The sequence below is a fragment of the Thunnus albacares genome, chromosome 17, assembly GCF_914725855.1.
Source record: "Thunnus albacares chromosome 17, fThuAlb1.1, whole genome shotgun sequence".
NCBI classification, from domain to species: Eukaryota; Metazoa; Chordata; class Actinopteri; order Scombriformes; family Scombridae; genus Thunnus; species Thunnus albacares.
The window spans coordinates 11,744,488-11,768,575 of NC_058122.1; the positions used below are offsets into that span (position 1 = coordinate 11,744,488).

Below are 24,088 nucleotides of genomic sequence, written 5' to 3' on the forward strand. Positions count from 1 at the left end.
CTCTGTATAAAGAAGCAAAAATATGTTTGATTTAAAGTCATTACAAGCAAGTGACACTGAAGATGTCAACATATACAATCTGAATCACTCCCCTGCATCTAACAATAGCAGGTGGAGGTAAATCATCATCATTACCATCATCATGTAAAGCTGTGCAGGGCACAACAACATGTTATATAAATACATTTTTACACTGGAAGCACCACCAAATTCTACAAAGAGGTCAAATCTAGTTTTAAGAGTGATAATTTGATTTTGGCTCAACAATTCACATTTCAGACAAATCCTATTCTCAAGTTTTGTGCTTAACTTGAGACTGTTCAGCCTCATATTTCATTGTTCTGCTCCACAGTGGTTTTAAACAGAGGTAGGAGGATTACTTAACGATTTCAGTTACGCAGATTTACTCAAAGTAGAATAATTACACTTGAGGACATACTGTAGTTCAAGTGAATGATTAACTTAGTTTCTTTATTAAATTGCTTTTCAATATTCATAAAAACAACACTACTACATAAAAATAGGATTGCAATCTCTTGAAAAATGTGTATTTTTTTTCTCTGTGGCAATATTGTTGATGAGAAACTTTATGTAACACTTCATCAGTCTGCTGGATCATAGTTGGTGAGCTGAGTGCAGGTTGTGTGTAACAGTTTGTATGTACAATAGAAGCTGTTCATGATCATCATACAGCAGAGCAGTTACAGATGGTGAAAGTCAGTTCTTACATTTTTACAGAATAGGCAATAAAGATTTGTTAAATAAAATTAGATTACACTGTGTCTATGTTGATTGGTAGCACTTCGATCTAACATTAAGTCAATTTTAACATAAAATCTGTTTAGACTCTCTCTAGCTATTTAGACTACTGTGCAAGATTTTGGGATAGAAGCCAGAATGCCTAACATATAAATAAGCACACCAGATTTTAGCCATTTGTCAGAAGGACCTTGACATATTAGATGATTGTGAAATACATTCTGATGTCACATCTGCTTTGATCCACAAGCAATTCAAATATTTTAGTTGGAAATCAGGCACTGACATTTTCAACATCTGCCATGCATATTTCCACACTGCAGGTCAATGTTTTACACATATTGCATCCACTGCAGGGGACAGAAGGACAAATGATTATGATACACGTTTCATCCTGAGACCAAAAACCTGTTCAATGAAAGATGTAACAACATATACTTGCTAATGTAGCGTGAATTATACAATCTCAGTGACATTCGTTTCAACAAAAAATTTCATTGTAAGTGCACTTGCTGAGGTAAATTATTTGGCAGGAACTCTAAATCTTTTTCATTCGCTGTGGTCACATTGTCAGAGGAGAAAGAGCTTTTGAGCAGCAGCAGGAGAAGAGGTAGTATTACTGATTCTCACTGCGTTCGACTCTCGGCGTCTTTACACCTCACAGGTGATGCTCTGGTCACAGCAATCCCAGTTCAGGAGCTCTTTTCCCTGAAACCACAGCTGGATTTCCCTCTGAGCGCCCTCCAATGAATCGCTGGCATGGACCACATTCCTTTAAATGACCAAAGCACATCATGATTTTACCTCCAAGACATAAAAATCACATGTAATAGGTGCATATCAAAAAGTTTATTGCTCAATCCTAAAACTTACTGTGGACATAATGAGATCAAATGACACCAGGTTACCTGCTGACATGAAAGCTGAAATCTCCTCTGACTGTGCCTGCCTGGGCTTCAGCTGGGTTGGTATGTCCCACCATCACACGTGATGTCTGGACTACATTGTGCCCTTCCCACACCTAAACAAGAATAAAACAACACACATTTGAAAACAAGCTATTCAAGACTTATATTTGTAGCAGCTTTACACCCCAAACACTGTGTATTAGGTTTAAATCAGTAGCAGTCATTTTATAAAACACAAATGTCAATATGGGACCAATGAGAAAGGTGATGAAAATCACATAGAAACCATTATAAATCAATATATGCACATTATGACTAGTATTTGTTATATTTTCAAAGACAATAATTACATAGAGGTGAAGAAAAATATAACTGTAATTCACTCATATTAATGATGATAGAAATGATGGAAGTGAAGGGGCCTCACCATGACAACCACAGGACCGGAGGTCATGTAATGCAGCAGACTGGGATAGAAGGGCTTCTTCCTCAGTGCACAGTAGTGCTGAGACAGGAGATCCTCAGACACCTCCGCAACAGAGACAGCCACAGTTCAAATTAAACAAACAGAAAACTTGCACATTACAAACATTGCCAAACACATGATTTCTGACTTCTGTACCTGCAACATTTTCAGGCCAACCAGCTTGAAGCCCCGCTGCTCAAAACGCCGAATGATTTGTCCAACAAGACGACGTTGAACTCCATCTGGCTTTACAGCTACAAGAGTCTGCTCCCTAACATCTGGAACACCTGGCGGTACAGACAGAAAAGATGCTGATGTTAACCATCATCCTCGCGTGCTGCCATATTAGTGACATTCAGGGAAGAGGACAAAAATTGACCCAAATTCAGCCACAGTACTACAAGGGAACACGCCTCCACTACACACACATTGAGCTCTGCTGATGTCAAACACAAACTATCTCTGTGAGCAGAACGAAACTAAACACATTAGATATTGTATGTATTTGGTGTTAGTTGTAGTTTGGCAGCTGTGAACACAGCTGGCCGCTGTGAACACTCCAGGCACGAGCTAATGAATGACTGCATGCGATCAATTAAATACACACGTGACCCAACACGAGAGAACGTCACTCTACTGGTATTTCACATTAAGACTTTCTGTGCCAGTAAAGTCCAGCGAATCGTTAACGGGCTGGATGGAAGTTCAGTTTGAAGAAAAAGGTTCTGGTGTCGTACTGGACGGTTTCTGTGCGTTGGCCATTACGCACGGGTGTGCGCAGATTTTGGCAGATTACGCACGCCGCAGGTCACCTTTTCTCCAGCATCGCTGATACCCACATACACAATCATCATCATCATCATCACTATCTTCTGTGCCTCTAACCTAGTTCCAGTTCATGACCTCTTGAGTTTGGCGAGCAAATTTGTTTTCGAAATGGCCCCATTAAAGTTGGAACAAATAAACGGTGCGCCTCGGAGGTAAAGTCGCCTAGACTTTGTGCAAATCATGTTAAACACATTAAATCTAAAGGAATATATTGTATTTCATCACCACATATTAAAAATAGACAGTTTTCTTATGTCCTGGAAGAGTGCCATCTAGTCCTTCCACTCGAGTTTTCTAAAATGAGAACAAGTTGTTTGAAAGTGGTTGAAAGACTAAATGAAATGTACAAAACCAAAAATCGATTAAATACATTCTCTATAAGTCACTTACTTGATTTGCTCCTGTGCGCAGAAGCTCTGTGTCCTTTCAGCAGCGCGGTGGGAAACCCAAACAAAACTTTGGTGGTTTCTTGATTCCCTAAAGAAATCTGCTGGAGGATCCTCTTAAAAACGCACCGCTGCAACATGACCGTGTTTTGACGTGTGTTCAGTTCTGTCAGACACCACAGACAGAAGTCAACCCTTCTCAATCAAAACTCACGAGTCATCCCCCTCTCTGTCCCCCCGCACCGACTGTCTGAAACATGTTTAACTCCAGTGATGCCAGAGGTGTGTCTACTATTTCTCTTCTACTATTTGCTCCAACATTCACACTGAATTCGGAAATGTTTAATTTACAAACCTTTCTGGTTTATTTGTTGGATTTCTTTGAATAAACTTTTCCCAGAATCTCGTGGAGCATATTTCTATCTTCACTTTTCATTTTACTGCAGCCAGTAACAGTGGACTGGTGACTGTGAGTTTAAGAGTCAAACATGGATCCTGGAACTCAGTTCCTACAACTAGAGCCTTGAGATCATGATTTGAGTTTTACAGCATTTAAGGCGAATGTTAACCACAGTAAAATGACTAATAATGGCACAAGAACATTAGAAAGAAAAAGAAAAAAGAGGAAAGGAGGAAAAAGTCAAATAATGCAGATGCCAAGATACGAGGACTTTGTCCCTTTTGGATCTTTTTTAGATTCAGAACTGCTGGATCCTTCACTTCTCATTATGTAACTCAACAGCGTTTTGTTCTTTCATTTTCCATGATAATTAAACTCTATAGTGGCAGTTTGTAAAGCAGACTCATATTTTTGTCAAAGAATACATCGTACAGTTGAAGAAGGTTGAGTGAGTAGTATTCCCTGTGATGAATAAATTGATTTGGAGGTGTTAAATTGGTGGAATTCTCTTTAAAAGCACATTAATCTCTGGAAATGTTAGTGATTTCATTACCTTTTAGGTTCATTTTCAATGCAAACAAAGTTCAATCAGCACTAAATGAAAACATCTTACAATTATAATTATATACATACTTAAAAAACATCACTAGATATTTAGCAGCAAGATGAAATTTTGAGACAAAAATAAGTTCTAGTGAAAATAAGTCCAGCAATAAATCCAATTAATTCCGTTCCTGTTGCAGCCTGTAAGATGTAGTAAGTGACACAACCTTCCAGCCCGTTTTCTAATATCCAGCAATGACACAAACCTCAATGTGAAGCTAACAGCATAACTGAATAAGCATTTGCCTTCAGTATTTACACAGCAGCCATCTCCATTCAGTCTTGGTGACACTTCAACATCTCAATATCTGAAATCCTGGACAGATGGACAGCATCACACACGAATATTAAAGCTGTAACTCTGTACAAGTTCATCCTACAGAAAAGATGATGGAACATCTGGTGTCGAGTTTGTGAAGTTTCACCTTGTTAATACTGTGAAGTTCTTCCTGTCTTCTGTATGCAGTGTCCTCACACAGCATGTCACATGTAATATGTCACGTGCCACCTCATCAAGACCTCTGGCTGTCAAAGCTTCATAACTTTCAAAGGGCATTAGCCATTCTTAAAATTAAAATTAACTCAAGCTTAACCATTGACTCTTTAAAGACTCAAAATCAATGTTTTGCTTATTTGTGTGTGTTCTAAAAGATACAAGGCTGAAAAAAAAAAATCAGCAATTAAAAAATGGATTCTAAAAGGATGCCATTGATAGAGAGGTTAAAACAGTATGAACATTATTCTCACATACAACACTTTAATAACAAATACAAGAGAAGAGCACAGAAACCGATGAAATTAACCGATACCTGAGTTTTACTAAAAAAGCACTTTATTAATCAAGCAGGTTTTCTCTTTTTCAGAATGGAATGATATGAAAGATCTTAAGTTGAGAGTCCGTCTCCTTTGGAGATGAAAAAAACTTGAAGGCAAAATGAATAAAAGCAGACATTTTAAAAACTCAAAATGAGTTGAAAGTGCTCAGTCCCAGCCCAGCTTTGTTGCAGAGGCGTGGGAAAGAAGGCCTGGCTCAGACTGCTCCAGGTCTGGGCGAAAGCCAACTGCAGACCAGGTTTACATTTCTTGCCAAAATATCATTGGCAACACATAAGGAGGGCGCTGCTTTCAAAAAATAATTACGCGCCAACCTTCTACAGTAGAAATCAAAGAGAAATATCAGCAGCATCCTCAACTTCCAATCACTCAACCGTGTGTTTTGATCCTTCCTATTTCTTTGAATACATGGACCAAAGCTGAATTTGGAGAAGGAGTGTTGGGCAAAGTGGTCAGCACAGGCAGTCCTTGAAGATCAGAGTTGATGTGTAGAGTGGTTCAAGCAGTCATTGTGCTATAGCTTGATGGTGCCAGTGGGCAGGCTACTATTACACAGTCTGTAGTAGCGAAGGTCATTCACCAGCCGCTGCACGCTTTGAGTGAACGAAGGCAGGTCCTAGAGAAAGAAAAGAAAAGTTGGAGAGTAAAATTACAGAAGAGACAGGAGTCGACATTGTTCAGAGTGCAGAGGAGCAGAAAACATGTAAATGAGAGATCAAAGCTGTCTGGCCAAATCATGTATGAAACGATCGGTAAACTAATGAAAATATGCCAAATATGTGCACACAGATGACAACATACATTGCCATGGTTACCCATTAGAGAATAGCTCACAAACCCCACATGCTTATGTCAGTTTTGAAGCTGTGATTACAGTTGCGTTTTGCAAATTCTTACTCTTACACTGCGTTCAATTTCATTCTCACCTGTTCAAGCTTGAAGTTGCGTGCGAGTACAGCTCGTTGGTTGGTGTCCACACCCTGGCAGCCATTGAGGAACTCTGGCATGAAAGCCGAGTAGAAGGCATCAAAGTCAACAGAGGCCATGTTGTAAATAGCAAGGGTGATTTCCTCCTGAAGGAGGTCGTGACTTTTGTGGAGAAGGACCTGCAGCAGCACGTTGATGAAGTGGAAGAGCATCGAGGTCCGGAAAAGCTTCTAAAAACACAATAAAAACAAACAAATAAAACAATTACAATGGAGTCAATACATGAGATGAAAGCACTCAGTGTAGCTCTCATCTAGTCACGATGTGTGGATCACAGGACACATGTTGTCTAAATTACAGGTGAATCTTTTTATCAAGGACATCTAAGAATTTGGTTTAATACTGACAGTGATGTCTGAGATCTTAGAAGCTAAATTTACTGTTGCTTTGATTACAGGGGACAGATCACACTTGTGTCTCGTGTGCTTTCCCTCCTCCTGATTACTAGAAAGAGTTTATTTGTCAAAAAGGGATGAAACGGCCAGAAGGAAAGAGAAAAAATTGACAAATTCTACTGCTAACAAGCTTTCAAGTTTACAGCTGACAGTGATAAATGTTACATCCTCATAAAAATTATAGCTATGGAAAAGAAAGAGAACTGCACTGCAGTTACAACCATTGCCTGCAGGTGGCCCATGTGTTAAAATTGCAGACATAAAAGCAGAATGACTCTGGGATGGCAATGTCGGACTGTCAGAGGTTGATCAGCCCACAAATTCGGTCCAAACCTTGACAACTTTTAGATGGTTTTACATAGATTTAGATTTTGTCCAGATATTCATGTCTTTAGAAAATGAATCATAGAGACTTTGGTGATTACCTGACTTGTTACCTATTGCCACAAGGAGGTCAGTTTTCACTTATCTGTGAAATATCTCAACATCTACTTGATAAAAAGGCACAACATCTGTACACACATTCATGGCTTGCAAACGATGTATTCTAATAGCTTGGTAATACTCTGACTTTTCTTCTAGTGCCACTATTAGTTGACATTTCTTTTCTTGAGTGAAACTATTAGATGGATTTCCATAGACATTGGTACACACATTCATGTCCCTCTCGGGATGAATTTAATAACTTTGGCAATCCCCTGACTTTGAAACTAACACCATTCATCAGGTCAGAAACTAACTGCAAAAATAGTGACGTTCCCGTCAGCCTTAGTTTACTTATGAGTTAACAGCTAATTATCAAATATTATTATTGATGTTAACAACTCTGCTCTGTGACGTACTTAAGATCTAAACACAAAGACACTGATATAAAAGCTCAACTTACTCTGTGATACAACTTGTGCTTGCTGTTGAGTGACTCCAAATAGGAGAGATTCTGCTTGAAGATGTGGATGTCTGGCTGCAGGAAGGACTGGCCAAAAGCCTGCCAAAGACATTTAAGCAGTGAGTCAGGTAATTGAGAAGAGCTATGTTTAACAATAACTTTAATTATTAGCATTGCTTCAATTAGCCAATTTTACAATTTGATATGACTGCTGATTTTGAGAACACTTCAGTTCTTTATGCTCCACATTAAAAGCTATACTATTGTTACACCGACTGTATAAGTAAACTGATATTCTCTTGAAGAACAGAAACTCAAACTAAGACCGAAAGTCTGGATTTCCTTGTTCAATCAAAAGGAATTTGATGAAGTGTAGGTGCATGCAAACACGCACCTGCATGGCAGCTGTGAACTGGGCCTCATTTTCCATGGTATCTTCAGTGGCTCCTCTTTGGACACTTGTTAAGACTGAAGTTTTAAAGAAGTACCTCCAGTTTTGGTGAAGTATTTGGTATAGCAACTCAAACATCTCTGCCTTCACATCCGGGGAAGGCCGCTATCAAAGACAAAAGGTAAGAGACAAGATACCATCAGTTATGCAGGAAATGTGATGAAAACAAAAGGCAAAGATATTATTGTTATAAAATAAGATCATTGTTAAGTACCTGAGAATTCTAGTTTTAACATTTGCACTGAGATATTTTTGGTAATACTGGCAGCTCACGCCACAACATTCATACTTCACTGTAGGTACTGTACATCTTTTTCAAAAGGGTTTCAGATTTCAAAAGGGAGAGGTGACACTACATGTCTACAGGCTAATCAATAAAGATGCAAACCAAATCAGGATGGAGGACTCCAGGATGAATATGATAATTCAAGACAGGTGACCAACAACTGACCTCTGCCACGACTGGGTAAACCTGCTCCATGCACAGAGAGAGGATGCTAGGTAGGAAGGGCTTGAAAGCTTGACCCGGCTCTTGCACCACCACCTGCAGGATTTTCAGGAACTTCTGTACCACTCTACAGCCTGCACTGCCCTCTTGCAAAATACTGGCCGCCAGCTGTTCCCTGAAACACACACAAGTGACATTGCATAATTAGCTTTAAGAAAGTTTTTGTGCCTTTTAAATCTTCATTAGATTCACCTAGGCAGGATGTAATATTACTACAAATAATAACTATTGTTAAATAATCTTTTTTTTTTAACCTGGTGAACATGCTGAGGAAAGTGTGGATGATTTGTCCTGTGAAGGCAACTCCCATCTGGACTCGCAACGCCTGAAACAGCGTCAAGAAGAAGGCCAACATCTCATCTGTCACATCTGGAAGGAGAGGTAACAATTAACAGCTAGTCAAATAACCTTTTGTGTCCCAGTTTATTAAATAATTGTAATGATTATCATTAATCACATTTTGTTAAAACAGCTATGAGATATGTCTACTGAAACAGAGTATGGTTTTGTACAGAACTTGGAACAGAGTATATGTGACCATTTGACAGTAAAAGCCAATTCATGCTTTCCGCCTCGACGGGCAGCTGAAGAGTTGCATGCGGACCGTGGACGCATGCGGTTCCATTCGTACTACATTCGGGGGTCCGTGGACACAGACATGTTCCACATATGCCCTCTAGTAAACAGGGTCACAGCGTGATAACTTTCCAGAGTTGTAAAATCCAGTCTGTGAGTATTACAAGCAGCTGTGGTGTGTTTTTCTTATAAGCCATTAAACACAATATTCTTTTACTCCAACTGCACTTGCTAGATTGGATTTCATTGTCTCAATGGCACTTTAAACAACATGTCCACACCAACACGGCCCTTTGTATTGTTTTACACAAGGCTGTTTTCAGTCTGAATGCAGCTGCAGAGTTCCTGTATGTTGCTGAACAATAAGAAAAAGTCAAAAAAAGGAAAAGAAAAGCGACAGCTTAATAAGAATAGGAATACAGTGCACGTATAGCATACAGTAGATGAGACGTTTTGCTTTTCTAGCACATGCCCAGTTGACATGCATGCCATGCGTATAGTCTTGGGCTGCGTGTCTGCAGAGGGGTCTGTTCACACCCTTGTGGCCTAGCGGACGTGGAAAGCATGAATTGTTAACACAAGATGTTTGCACACTGCCATTAATCAGATTCAGCGTTGTATACTTAAATCAAACTCAGTTTTTTTTTATTATATGTTATCTAACACAATCTAGCTGCGTCTATAAATACCAGTTACTACGGTAGAGGCAGTCAAAAAGCAGGCAAAAGTCAAATGTTAAGACAGTATAATGATGTGGATCTGATCTTTTGCAATATGAACTGTTATCATCTTGCATGCACTGATGGGAGACAGGGGACCATTTCTACATGCCAGTACAGTGCATGCTGGGACAGACCTCAGTCCCTGCCCCCCCTGACAGGATAAGGTAAGTAATGGATGAATTGGACCATCTTTATACTGTGATCACATTTTTAATTCAAACTAACAAACCTGTAGATGAGACACACTGACCTGGCTGCTGAATAAACACCGGGAAGAGGCTGAGGGAGACTTGGACAGACTCCTGAAGACTCTGGTAGCAGATCTGACGTGATTTGGTGGATTCCCCAGAAATGCTGTCCACTATGTCTCTGAGCACAGGCAGGGTTTGCTGTATCACTGTTTTCACTAGTAAAACAAAGGCAGGGAGAGCAAAAAGAGCAGGACAAAATGTGAAAAAGCTGATAAATCTGTCATCAACATCAGTATAATTTTTAAAAAAGATGCCAAAACTAACAAAACCAAAAACAAAAGAAAGAGAATGAAATACTGACAGTCACCCAGATCAGGTCGTCGTGGAGTTATGTTCACTGTCCCTCTTAAAATACGATATTCCCGAGTGAGTGCTGCCAGTAGGCTGGCATGGTTGCTGGAGCGTGTTTGCCACTGCTGCTCACTCTCTGGTAAATTCGGCCACGGGAGCAGCAGCATGTTGGATAAAGCCCTACACACCAACATGTGAGCCTGTATGAGCAGGCACATGCACACACAAAGACAAAGAGAGGATGATTAAATCAAGTATTTAGGACATTTTAAGAACTTGAAACTTCAACATTATTTTAAAAACTCCACATAATTTTAATCTTTCGTTTGTGTGGTGTTTTCTTCAAAGATTATTTTATGACTAAATATCAAAAAAGATAAAAACTATGATACCTTTAAGGAGGTATGCCTACTTTGCTACTTCTTGGAAGTGAATAAATCTATTAGTTGTTAATTAATTGTTAATAAGTGAGCCACGATATGCACAATAAAAGCAACAAACATTTACCTCTTGAGGGAGTCTGCGGGTCTGATTCTCTGTAATGAGGTTGAAGATGTTCTGAACAGCTGGCAAAGTGACCAAGAACACAGGTCGCACAGTAGAGGTGATGGAAACCATCAGATGGCATGCTGAGAGCAGCAACTTTTCAGGTACCTGGAAATAAAGAGAGAATTTAAGTGCTAGAAACAGGAAAGAAAGTCTGCTTTCCTTACCAAGGCTTGTTTACTAAGGATACGTGAACACATTTCAGTCAGATAATGTTGACTTGTCTTGAATACAGTGATGAATGAGTGGCTCATCTGCAGTAAAACATTATTAGTTATCAAATACAACATTGCTGACTGACACACCATCAAGAAGTTATAGTGAGAAGCCAGAGTTTTGGTGGAGACACAGCTACACTCTCCACCCTCTTACTCTTCACACAGACTCAACCCAAAACACCCTTCTCCTCCCACAGTCCTCACACTTATTTTCATTTTTTTAAATCATGCAATAGTTGGAAACGAGCTGCAAATCAAGTCTTTAGCTAAGGAATAGTGAATAATGTGCAATGGCTGGACTGTAACTTTGTTCTTCCATCTATTTTTCCATGAGCAAAACTGGTGTCTCAAAATAATCGACATATTTCTAAGTATATTTGGGCCATTCTCTACCTGATAGAATAGGGTTGAAAGGAAACGAGGGAAGAGACAGACGGGGGAAATGACATGCAGTAAAACTGCCTGGCTGGACTTGAACTTAGCCGTTCATGGCCAGCGCCTTAACCCCTAGACCACCAGCTTGATGCCTGTCTTAGGGCAATCTGAATAAGATCTGCTCTGTGTCTCACCATGTAAAAGAATACTGTCAATAATGCGGAATTATCAAAGCTAATAAATCTGTTATAAACAAAATGTGAATGATATGGCTAAAAAGGCCGATTTATGAATAAATTAAATTGTACCATTTTACCATATTAACACCCAGCCAAGAGGAACAACAACCAAAAAGCATGAGATACATAAGTGGAAAATTCTGTGAACACCGTCTTAAGGTTTAAGTGTTAGTTCATATTTTCCATATCATACTTCCTCCCAATGAGCTACCGTTTCAACATGAAAGCAGCACTTTTTTATGAGAGTATCCATGAACTGTAGTCACTTATATTTGACTTATAAACTTATTTCACCCAAATAAGAGATCCTGCGTAGATCATATTTAAGGCTTTTTCAAATTATGAAGTTTAAATGTAATAACTTTTACATGACATAAATTCATCCCAGACTCATTATTCATTTATAAACACCAGAAAGGACAACAATATGAGTATGAGGGAAGCTACCTTTGCCGTGATGAGTGGGCTACTGGCATCTATTGCAGATGTGATGAGGTTGATGAACTGGCTCTGGTTTTGACCGTGGACCTCACTGTAGAACTGCGCGAGCCAATGAGAGTAGGCTTGCAAAGCAGCGAGGGCCTGTGCATGTCTGAAACCAACAAACAACATTCACACAGCTAAAAAACATACCGCAATGGCCTGAATAAAACATACTCGCTTCTTCTACATACAAGATTGTGTTCCTTGTGATGTGTTTAGTATATTTATGATAGTATTCATTTAAGTTATCATCAGTTTCCCAACCAACACTACAACATAACTTTAGACGTAATTGTATTTCTACGAAGTCTTTCCCTGAAATAAAATTTTTATGCAACTGCATTATGTCAAACATGAAACTGCTCCAATAACAATGAACAGGGGACTCCAAAAAAACCTCCCCAACACTGTGCCAACAGCAAAGGTGGCTTTTCAGGGGCTTTTGTTCATGCTGTGAAATACAGCAAAGTGACTAAATTCACACAAACACTGTAATTATCAACAAAATTTCCCCTTTTCTCTTGTCAGTGAGCGGTTTAGACTTGTTATTTGTAACTGCAACTTTCATAAACAGTGGTTCACATATATAAACAGCGTGTCACCCATGTTAGAGCTGAGTTTTCCTTTAACCATGTGATACTCACACATCTATGAGGTCTGGCTTGAGCACAGAAGGCACAGCAGTCTCCAGGTCGTAAAGGCTGGTCTGAGAGCCGTAGCAAGTCACTTCAACCAACCTTGAAAAAGAAACACATGGTCCATTATAATATTTTGCTCCTTAAACTGAGCAGAATTTACCAGCCAAGATCAAGATTTACCAGTCACACTTATTACGCTAAATACATTAAACCATATAGACAGAACACTAAAAATAGAAACCAATGTCACTATAAGAGTAGAAATTATTATTGACTAAAGAATGTGCAACAATGTGGTTACTCTTGTTCAAATACAAATATAGCCTCATTATGTTGGCACAAAATCACTTTACAATGTTTTGGTGGCAGAGCACTGACCTCTCCACCACTGCCAGGGCATCAGTGAAACGTGCAGCAAAAACTTCTCCGATGAAATGCTCAGCCAAGCGTCCGACCGCTTGAAGTAGGGAGCTGAGGTCCCTGAGAGAACAGTGAAGTCGACGGCAATCATTCTCTGCTGTGATATTAAGCCTTCGACCTGAAAGAAGGACATCATGACAGGTCATCTTTACATTTTCATCTATGGGATTACAATCACTCAGTTTGACTGTACCTCAAAACAGAAGACAGAAGGTGAAGCTGAAAAAACTACAAAACAAACTAAAAACATGGGAAGTTACTTACTTGTGCCAGTGGTAACGATAAACTGCTGCAAACCCAGGTACACGTCCAAATTTTCTTGAAGGACTGGAAACTTGAGAGAGAAGAGGGGAAAGAAAGAGACTCTATATAACTGTACTGTACTGTATATAACTGTATATCATCTATAACAAATACTGATTTACATGGAATTATAAAATCAATAGCCACGAGAAGAGAACTGTTTCTTTGGGATATTTACTTTTTTTTTTTTTAAACTTATGGACATGTCACTGAAAACAGCGAGACATGTACAAACACATAACATGCACGATACAAAACTGAAAGAGATAAGATAGAAAAAAAAATAAAAAGATAACCTCAGTTCCTTAAAGCATGTTTACAAGTAATTACTGAGAAGATATTTGGAGGAACTGATCCCTAACAGGAACAAATTCATGCAATCATAATTGAACTAAAAAATACTTTAAAGCACAATAAAGTACAATAAAGCATTCACTAGACTGAGCATTTTACTAAACATTGCAACTCATCTCCTGATATGTGTTCTATTCAAATCTGACACGAAAACTAAAACTTACATCCATAATGAAACACAAAAACAAACTGGATGTTAAAAAAAGGTGTTTGATTATGTTACCTTCTAGTAAAATGATGTAATTTATAGTGCCGTGCTGGGGCAGGTAAGTTGTCTATCTCTTGTTTTATGTAACCAAAATGGACACTCTCTTATAAAAACAAAATGAAACTCATGATTCTACATTTCACAATTCTTGAACGTGTGAAACTTACTTGTTAGATTTGAAAAGTTAATTTACATATGAGTGCATCAATCTACTTCTGCTTCAACAATCTTAAGTTATAGTTCACTGTAACTGTGACATTCAGAGAGCAATGTTAAAACTTTTACCATTGGTATGAAACCCTTGTGCCTTATTTTCTAATATTAATATATACATGAACTCATGATTCCAGTAGTTTCACAAATGAGGTTGCTAGTAACATAGCATTAAGCATTAAGTATCATTGCTGTGGGTAGCTGTGATTTAATGCAACATACATTACATAATGATTTTGAAATGTGGTTAAACATCAGACAAATTACTGTTGCACAATTTTAACGCACACCTGGCAGCCAATCAATGCCAAGTGTCTAGTATAATATTCAGGAGTTGGTATTGCTCCTTTAATGTTTTGAGACATTACTACTACACTATGAACTAAATGTTTTAGAGTGGATCTTTGAGGCTATAGGCTCTCTTGCAGCTACACATTTAGATCTCTTACCAAAGTGGTGAATGCATGGGATGGGAGCAGCTCCATCACCTTGGCAACCACCTCCAGACTCTGACGCAGGTACCTTTGCCACTCTGTCTGTTGCTATAGTTACCAAATAAAATAGAACATTAGGATTTGAAGTGAAAAATACTGTATTTGCTTTTGTAACGTGGACATATCATTAAGGGGTTTATATGCTAATAATATAATAAAAACACAGAACATATTGAGTGAAAAGGTGCAAATGACAGAAACATATGTAAATTGTTCTTACATCATCATCCAGAGTCTCATCATCCAGCTCTTCCAACTGAGCCTGATTGTATCTGAACTGTATGCGATTCAGAACTTCCCTTAACAGAAGAACTAAGGCATCTTTGTACCTGTCAAACAATACATTCATTTACTTAACAAGCACATTTTAAACAAAAGCAAAGACAGATTAATAACAATCACCAGGCACTTTGTACACCTTATTGTCTATATTTCATATGGTTGCATTAATTTAAGATCATTCATCAATTTTAAGTTTAAAAGGATAAATAGGTTTTTAAGCTACTTACCTATTTAGAACACTATCTCTGTCAGCCAGTCTGCTTTTGATTTTGGTTGTTAGAAAATCCAAAAACACACTCCATATATCCAAACAGGCAAAGTAGCCCTCATGGGTAGGCTGAAAAAAGAAATGAGAAGGAAATTATGTAATCCGTCCGAACTAGCTAGGGATGTCAACGGTTAACCGCTGAGAATATTTTTGACCGGGTACGCATGTCTGTCTACAGGTTAATTTGCAAACACTTCGCTAACGGCTAGACAATTACATCATCAGATATTCTTTCTGAATGGAGAAAGTAGCGTTGTAATACCGATTTCTACACGAAGTGTTGCATTATGGGTTGTTTGTAGCATTAATGTTGCTAGGCTAGCGAGTGTCTTAAAGTCTGTTTATAGCGAGTGTGTTAGAGTCAGTCAGCACTAAAAAAGTGTTTCCTTAGTTCAGTTTAACCTGCAGGAGTTTCTGAAGGCTTGTGTAATGTGTTTTTCTGCCACGAAGGAAATAAATTCATGTGAAAATGAGTCCAAAGTGTTTTCCAACGCCTCTACTGCAGAAATGGAATATGTCAGGCTGCCAAATACCACTGTCAGATGATAAGGAGCTCAAAAAGACAAACAGGTAGTTGTATTAATACTAACTGCCGGAGGGAATAATTTTTACCGCTTCCAAGAGCCTGGTAGGAGAGTGTGTGAGTATGTAACCATAATATGATGTAAGTTATATTCAAAAAGTAACGTTATTTTTCCAAAAACAGCTGTTGGAAAAGGGGGGTGTTCTGATAATCAGAGTCGCCTTATATTCATATTATTATTTATATCGTACCTCAAGCCTGAGTACATTATGCACTTTGAGGGGAAGAAGAATGAGCTAAAGTCAAGCTAACGTTAGCTCTGACCACCAACTGCTGGACAGCTCTCACAAACGAAAGTTATGTCACAACTTTTCTTAAAAATTAACCGATTAGTTATCGGTTAATAGGTGTCAGTCTGTTGAAAGCAAAATGAACTAAAACTGACATCCCTAGTCAGAACTCACATGTTGTAGGAGATCAATAGAAGTAAACATCCTGTGTTGCACTTCATGAATAAATGACTTATTGATAAAATTATCATTACCTGGTTGAAGGTGTACTTGAAAAGCAGGCCAAGAAACTCTACAATTGGAAACTGAGGACTGGATTCAATCCGCCTCAAGTGAACACTGACAAACAGGCGCAGAAAATCTGTGAACTTTTCCAAGTAACTGCAAGATAAAAGAGAAAACATTACAAAACAAAAACATGTAAGTCTTGCAGTCAGGAGTTACTTCATATTGTTTATGCTGGTTAATCACAAAACTATTTCTTAAACCAAGTTCAAAAGCACACAGTGTCAGAGGAAGTCACATTACCCAATCGTAATTTTCATCTCGACAATGGACAGTGACAGCTGGTTTGTGGCTGCACAAACTACGAGACCACTCACGAAAATATCAAGATTGTGTATTGATGTATGATTGTGATGTAAAAGATGAGGTAAAGGGGAATAAGAGAAGCTCAATGAAGGAACCGATGTCTGGAAAGACCAAACTGGCCACATCTAGTCTGCAAATTGCCATTTTGCCTTTTCTTTTTAAGTCATCACTCTGTGGTTAGGTCTGCAAAGAAACTAAGTTTGGAAAAGAGGCCACATTCAAACTTGAAACTGATACAATATACAGTCATGTTAACTCAACAGCCAATGAAGACTAACTTAAAACTAAGTTGAGTATATATTTAAATAAAATCTGATAGGACCGAAGAGACATGGGTTTTTCTCAGCCGCTCTAGTCAACTGAAAAACAGATGAAAATAGTGTCATTAAAAAGGTTTTAAAAATGTGTTATAATATTAGCACAGTTTTATACATAGAGCAGAAAGAATAGGTCAGAATGACACACATGTGACAGAGCTGAGGTACATGGCTGTATAGAGCCAGTGTACAGAGCAGTAGTGATGAAAACAAAGACTGTTTTGAGAGGACTGCTAAGAAATACCTCATAGCAATCTCTGACTGCAAATTAGGCTTGTCTGTAACCACAGTAAACATGACCAGTAGACTACATGTTGGAATTATTGTGGTAGAAAACACTGTACTGTCCATGAACAGCGAAAGCAATACCAGTGTCAACTTAGGGACAGAGACATACCTCTCATCAAGCTCCTGTAGGCGACTCTTGACTGTGTGAGCGTTATTCTCTCGTGTCAGCCTCTGCAGGAGAAAGAAGGTCTGCTGGAACATGCGCAGCAGGTACTCCTCAAAATCCAATGGCACACAGTTCTTTGACACCAGTTCATTGACACAGGTCATAGCGAGTACACCGAGTCGGGCGCGATCCACCTTGTTGCCCTCGCTCTGCTGTCCGTTTCGCCCTCCTCCATTCGATGTTGGTGGCATTGTCCCTGGATTGAGCTGTCCATTAGAAGAGGAGGAGTTGGAGGAGATGAAGGGTCCTGTTTTGGCCTTTGTCCGAAGATCACAACCGAAACGCGCAAAATGGAAAATGGATGCCAGCAGGGTGGGTGTGATGCTTGTGGACAGAGGGATCCAGCTGAACAGGTGGGCCAAACACTCCAAAACAAGACAACAGACCTGTTGACTCTCATTGTCCAGTGCTGCCATGGGCTGGCAAAGCAGCTTGGAGTACTGGCTGCCCTGAAACAAATTGCCCAGCAATTCCACTGACAAGATTGAAGAGACACAAAATAGCCTGGTTAACACATGAAAACAAACCACTCCATAAAATACTGGCTTTGCTATCATCAAACAAGCAACGACTGCTCTGTGATTATAACCACATCACTAGCAAGACTTTGTAGTTTTACGTAACTACAGGACGATTCACTCACCACTTTCCCCTGAGGTGGGTGAGGGAGGTGGGGTGGAAGCGATGACACTGTGCTTGTCCCAATAGGTCTCCAGGATACCTGCAACACAAGATGTTTTAAGACTGCAATTATCCACAGATACTGAAAATTAGCCACCCAAAAGATTGTTCTAACTGGGAGCCTGACTCTAATATTTGGCAGATTTTTATCTTTAATTAAATCTGAGAATAAAAAAAACCCCCATAAAAATACTGAATTTTGCAAGTCCTCATTACCATGATATGTCATATCATGGGTGGCTTTATATCCAATTCAAATAGCATTTCTTTTAATGTGCATTAGTTTGAAATTTAGAATGGATTTCAGATTGTAATGTGGCTTTTAACATTGTCGTCAGACAGAGAGAGCATTATTAGCTCACGTCAGTATCAACCATCAGTTCTACACCATAACTAAAACAAGAATAAACAGAAGTGCTTGAATTGTTTTTGTACATTGTGCCTGCAACCTGCTGTTGTGCTCCAATACTGAAGAAATGCACTACCATTAACCTAGCAGCAACGACTACTGGGACTTTGTTGCCTTTATAAATCCTATTTACATTAGGAAATCATGTTGCAGTAAATACAAAAAGGTCGCTCTCACCTGTCAACAGTCCAAGCACTGTCGGTACCTGCTCCAGCAGCAGTTTACGCAGCTCATCTTTCCTGGCAACACAGAGGTCTTCTCGAGGACATGCAAGTTCCTCTGATGTGGTTTTCAGCATCACCAACCCCAGTGGAGCCAGTGCTGGCGACTGGATCAACTGCAATTCACAAGAGATTGACGGACAACCGCTTTTATCAATAAAGATACTGAAGTTTGCTACTAACAGAAGCTTTATAGGGTTTGGTCAATAGTTTTTCATAGTGTTTTATAGCAGCGGTGGTCAAACTCATCTAAAAGAAAGACAACCTCTGCTATCATCTTATACGATTAATACCCTTATATGAAAATGCCATTTACATAATGAGCATGTATGTTTAAGCAGTCATCTACTAACTAAATCGATAACAAGACAAGATGCATCATAGTCCATTGTTTGTAGTTTACCACCTTGGTTGAACAATTTCCCCGCAGTTTATTTAATCTATTGCTTTTCTGTTCATAATCTGGTGCTACACAGTAAAAGGAGATATGTTAGTATATGCAAAGTGTGGAAACAGCTCAGCAAACCAGAAAAACACCTTGCATCCCCAAAGGCGAATTATTTCAAATTAATTTGCTAAATTTCTTTAATTAAAAAAAAAGGGAGCATGTAGTGGAACTAGAGAAGCGGGGATGAAGGCTGGACTACTGGAATTCAGATGAAACTACCTAATAAGCTATGGGACCAGTTAATATAAGTTAGCCTAAGCAGATACAGTGCAGATGTAAGGCTGGGTCAAGCCGTCAAGTATTTGCTCTTTGCTTTGGTGACAGTAGGTTTTCAAAGGCAACTTAGAAGTATGTTAGGTCAGGGCTTGAGAATGGTGTTGCCTGCCGGAGGATTCAGTGGATTTATCACCTATGAGCCTGGTATCCACTGCAGGGCCTGATGATAGGTCAAACATAATTTAACATGAATACTGGGCATGTTCAATCAGCTGTAATTTTACTCTAACGCTTGCCCCCCGCTCTGAAGGAAGAGAGGCTTTGCAAATAGAGCCTCCAATGTAGACTTTTTTCTTTAAACCTAATCAATGAAATCCTATCCACCCAGCAGCAGTACAATGTTGTAGGATCAATTAGGAAGAAAGATACTTTTCACAGCAACTTCACATGATCAAAGAACGGAAACTATGGTTTTGCAACCTTGTAGTTTTGACATTATTTCTGTTTCTTAGGCAAATAAGTATTTTTAGGTATTCAGCAACACATCAATCAGCACCCAGCTACTGATGATTGAAACGCCACACTTAACAGCAGAGACCACATGAGCAGGACTTACCTGAAGGGTGTTCGTGAAGAAATCATGGTAGAACATTGGCCAGTCCTGGCGACCAATGTCCACAATGACTTTACAGAGTTTATTACGAATGAAATAGGGCACAGATTTGTGCTGCGCAAGCAGGAGTTTCGGCAAACAGTTGCGAATCTCCATCTTGTCTTGTGAAGCAACACCGATCCACATCTTGTTCACCAGGTTCTGGAAAAAAAAGGGGAACAATCAGCTATCAGAGATGTGACTAGGCAATACAGACAGAGATTTAGCAACAGTTCTCGATAATCTGTCTTATCTGATTATTTGTAATGTTCTGATATAGTGAAAACATTTTTACTGACACCGTATACTACAAACGTAACACTGCAAATAAACCACCTAAATTGAAGCAAAAATGTCTGAGATATGCATGAAAGAAGGTGAAAGTATGTCACAGGATGTTCAGCCTTTTATCCCATGCAACATGTAAGTTGCATAACGTCTTTAAAAGACAAAGAGGAAACAGGAAAACAACATCTTTACCACTTCATGTATTCAGACCTCAAAAAACAATACTTTTACTCTGAGTATTGTCTTATTTTCCAAGCATGAAAAGGGCACAATTCTATGAACTGAAAATACTTATCTCCCACCTACAGGACTTACTTCAAATACTGTGAGGCTGTACATCATTACATACTCATTCCGAGTATTAGAGAGGAAGAACAAGCAGTGGCGCCATGCTCCATTCTGCTGTGCAAAATTATTCAGCAGCTCCTCTGCAGAAAAAAGGAAGTAAGCATGATCACTGACAGAGGTACATGACATTGTAATACTTAGTTCGCAGACATACTGAAAGTAATGCGTCACAACACAGGAAGTGTGTTAAAAAGAAATGCAAAAAACCTTTAATGGTAAGCAAATCAATTCAGATCACAGTAAACAATCTACAGTGACTGTCGGACAACAACATAGTCCATACATTTTATTTGTGGATCCAGATACTATTAAAGACCTTGGTAGAGAGTATCAAGTAGGTAAAATTTCACAAATTATATTTAAAGATATGAGAAGGCCTCATGTATATTACCATTTTATCAAATAACAAGATGAGATCTACAAAGTGATCTAATTTCATTTTGAATAAAAAGACACCTTCAAATTTGATGTATGTGCAATTAAGCAGACCCTGGGGAAAAAGGTTGTAAAACAACACTTTTTCCCCTCCTCACTGTTTTAGAGACAAGCTCTATTTTGTTTGCATTAAAACCCAGCTTGGTGGAAAACACAGAGCCTTGATCCTAATGAATAATGGTAGGTTTTTACAAGGCCAAACCTACCTATTTCTCTTTTTCTCTCATTGGTTGTACAGCTGTGAAAGAACTCCGTCATCAGGCTCTCCAGAGCACGCAGCGATGCCTCCTCTGAAGACTGGTGGATAAAAAAAGGCCAAGTTAAATTCAAAACGCACATTTAGCCTATTTTAAAATATGCATGATCCAAACCACAGACAGGTGTATTTTTATCATAACCAAATACCTATTAATATCACATCAATCACACTCAGACTAGCAAGTGCAATCTGTCTAATGGTTATATTTAATAACCACTAGACATAAAATTTAGTGGTGTGCATGTCATGCAGTATACATGCACAGCAGATGCTCAACTGCAGACCAATCACAAGCCTCTCCAAACAGCTGCTCGTGAACAAGAAACCCACCTTCACAGTGAAGAGGACAATGGATTGCCAATCAAATATCTTGATTACAAGATATTATTTTGATTACATACCTGAGCATTTATTATGCCTATTTATTTGGTGAAAAATGTTTTGTGTTCTATGTGCAAAGCTCTTCAACAGGCCTGATTTAAGGACATTTTGTAAGAGTGCTTGCAGGCGTGTATGTACCATCTTGCTTAGTGAGCTGGAAATTTATTTCCCCATGCTCATACCTGCACATATCTATGGTTGGTTAATATTACACATGTTTTGGTAAAGTCCCATGGAAATATGGTTCACAACTGCAATCAGACTTGCTCATATGGTTCAGCATGATCAGGATTGCATGATAATCTTTTTTCATACAAACCAAAGCAAGTTGTACGTTAAAATCGACTGTAATACCACACTTACACAGGTAGAGGAAGTTGGGCCCTGCCTGGATAAAAACCAGATAGCAAATTGAGATTTTAAAGAGCAGCTCCTGTGGCAGGCGGGTCTGAATTCCTCAAATAAGCCACAACTTGCCGAGGCTGAACACTTCTCAGGGCAAATATTCAGTTTTGCAAGATGGGCGTCTTGTATCGTGAAATGGCTTTAAGGAGCTGTCACATCCCGTGAAATACCTGTCCTCTCACAAACCGTTATACGACTTCACCGACGAACAGAGCCGTCAGTTAGCTATACAGTAAATAATTAAAATACATTATTAACATAACTTTAGGTCCTTCCTGTTCAAGTGTGCGAATCAAAAGCTTATGCACCATGTTAAGTTAGCTATTAGCACATGAGACAGAAAGACCTGAATACCTTGTGAAATAATAATCGTTAAACTGTACTTACCATGTTTAACTGGCTCAGATGCTTTCTTCAGTTCAGTCTCGGATTAATTACAGCAGTAAGACAAACGTTAAGTGACCGAGCGAGCCAATTCTGTAGCTACCGTTAGCTAAGGTGTTGCTGGCTAACGTAACCGCAGAGGGGCTTCATCATGGTCTGCTCGCTTACTTTGAGGTCGATACTTCACCGACAAATATCTAGCAAAGACAGGCAGCGTTTCCTTTGCATACAACAACCTTTAAACACTGACTTAATTTCACCTTGCTCGAGTAGCTTAGACGCGTTTTTTTCGATTACCAAGCAGCTAGTTGCACTGCATTGTCGTCGTATAATTCCGTTTACAGCTAAGAAGTTAAATACAGAGATCTTGTTCTTTTGTGGAAACTAGCTAACATTTGCTCCAGAAAAGGAGAAATGTGCAGCGTTAATTAGCTTTCTCTGTCTGTGTGGTCAAAGTGTTTTGAAGCTGGCTTAAGTTACCTAAATGCTAGCGTTGCAGCGGGTGGCTAGCTCGCTAGCTTTTCTAGAAAGATGAAGGCAACATTTTCGTTAGCTCGGTTAGCTGTCAAACGTAGACATGCTTAACTACAGGGCTGTCGCTCACAACTTGCCTTTTACCGGTTGCAATTTCAAAGCGGGTAAATATGCACACCTAAGTTATGTAGCAGACAAATTTATAACAACACTAAATACATAATACTATACGCGCTTGTGCCTGTTATTCCCCTTTTCAGTGCTTAGGGCGGCTCAGGAATATAGCTCGCTTGCTGGTTACAGGGTTTCTTCGCAACTTCCTCTTCTGCTGCAGGAATGAACCAACCCAAAGCAGCTTGAGTCGAGTCAGTCAGTGATCTCCGGTTAAACCTTTCAAACTACAGCTACTTTTGTGGACAAATTTGCAGACAAGATTCCTCATAGTATGCATCAGTGTGAAAATGAGTTACAGATGAAAGAAAATGAGATAATTACTCAATAATCGATTTACATGTTATATATTCTGAGCTCTAAAAGCATATGCAAAATGGTCATATAATATTGTCTTTCTGCTAGAATAGAGACTACACAGAGACGGTTCAATTCAATTTGTGTATATAAAGTATACGGCGTGAATTTGTGTATATGAGGTAGTATATATCTGCAATTATTTGTAGTAGAGCTGTGCAAATGGCAGTGGAAACATAGCAGTGGTGCAAAAATAAAGTCATTAGATTGGGGGGAGGGTGGGGGGCATATAGGGACCTACATGGCATAAAAATAGACACAGTATATACACATAGTAAATAGCACATTATAGTAAAAATATATATTCATATAGTAAAGACATTAAAAAATGTCAACATATGCTGTGCAAATGGTATTGTAACATGACAGTAGTGCAAAAGAGAAAGTCATTAAAGGAGGGAGCAGAGGGGAGAGATCAGGGTGTGAATGTTGATAGGTGAGAGGACACGGAGGACAGTGTGAAACAGACAAATAGAGAAAAGACTACATACA

At 39.0% G+C, this 24,088-nt stretch overlaps 2 protein-coding genes across 5 annotated transcripts; both read right to left on the bottom strand.

Annotated features, from left to right (window-relative positions):
- Positions 1-444: 444 nt before the first annotated feature.
- nme4 (NME/NM23 nucleoside diphosphate kinase 4) lies at positions 445-3,581 on the bottom strand. Of its 3 annotated transcripts, none has more exons than XM_044330667.1 (5): positions 3,352-3,581; positions 2,290-2,420; positions 2,095-2,196; positions 1,668-1,780; positions 445-1,531 (listed from the first exon to the last, which is right to left on the bottom strand). In XM_044330667.1, exons 1-5 carry the CDS (start codon positions 3,485-3,487, stop codon positions 1,411-1,413), a joined length of 603 nt encoding a protein of 200 aa, XP_044186602.1. In that variant the 5' UTR covers positions 3,488-3,581; the 3' UTR covers positions 445-1,410. The 3 variants fall into 3 exon arrangements, with proteins under 3 accessions (XP_044186602.1, XP_044186603.1, XP_044186604.1); XM_044330668.1 differs by lacking the exon at positions 3,352-3,581 and adding an exon at positions 2,560-2,691; XM_044330669.1 differs by lacking the exon at positions 3,352-3,581 and adding an exon at positions 2,513-2,691.
- Positions 3,582-5,164: 1,583 nt separating this feature from the next.
- On the bottom strand, positions 5,165-23,425 carry xpo6 (exportin 6). Of its 2 annotated transcripts, none has more exons than XM_044330665.1 (24): positions 22,598-23,425; positions 21,372-21,462; positions 20,698-20,810; positions 20,059-20,256; positions 18,735-18,894; positions 18,111-18,188; positions 17,411-17,942; positions 16,360-16,486; positions 15,252-15,361; positions 14,963-15,071; positions 14,698-14,790; positions 13,435-13,504; positions 13,129-13,288; positions 12,757-12,849; positions 12,077-12,221; positions 10,759-10,905; positions 10,268-10,451; positions 9,960-10,115; positions 8,666-8,780; positions 8,355-8,526; positions 7,847-8,008; positions 7,453-7,551; positions 6,111-6,341; positions 5,165-5,800 (listed from the first exon to the last, which is right to left on the bottom strand). In XM_044330665.1, exons 1-24 carry the CDS (start codon positions 22,598-22,600, stop codon positions 5,699-5,701), a joined length of 3,450 nt encoding a protein of 1,149 aa, XP_044186600.1. In that variant the 5' UTR covers positions 22,601-23,425; the 3' UTR covers positions 5,165-5,698. The 2 variants fall into 2 exon arrangements, with proteins under 2 accessions (XP_044186600.1, XP_044186599.1); XM_044330664.1 differs by having other exon boundaries at positions 10,262-10,451; positions 22,598-23,424.
- Between the last annotated feature and the right edge of the window lie 663 nt (positions 23,426-24,088).

Bases quoted from the DNA above. Each gene is read 5' to 3' on its own strand.
- nme4 (XM_044330667.1), bottom strand. From the start codon at position 3,487: ATGTTGCAGCGGTGCGTTTTTAAGAGGATCCTCCAGCAGATTTCTTTA. The intron at 2,421-3,351 runs GTAAGTGACTTA...CTGTACCGCCAG, and splicing joins TGCGCACAGGAGCAAATCAA to GTGTTCCAGATGTTAGGGAG. The intron at 1,532-1,667 runs GTAACCTGGTGT...GGTCATTTAAAG, and splicing joins TTCAGCTTTCATGTCAGCAG to GAATGTGGTCCATGCCAGCG.
- xpo6 (XM_044330664.1), bottom strand. The intron at 13,289-13,434 runs GTAAGTAACTTC...TCCTTCTTTCAG, and splicing joins TATCGTTACCACTGGCACAA to GTCGAAGGCTTAATATCACA. The intron at 8,781-9,959 runs GTCAGTGTGTCT...CTCTCCTTCCAG, and splicing joins GGTGTTTATTCAGCAGCCAG to ATGTGACAGATGAGATGTTG.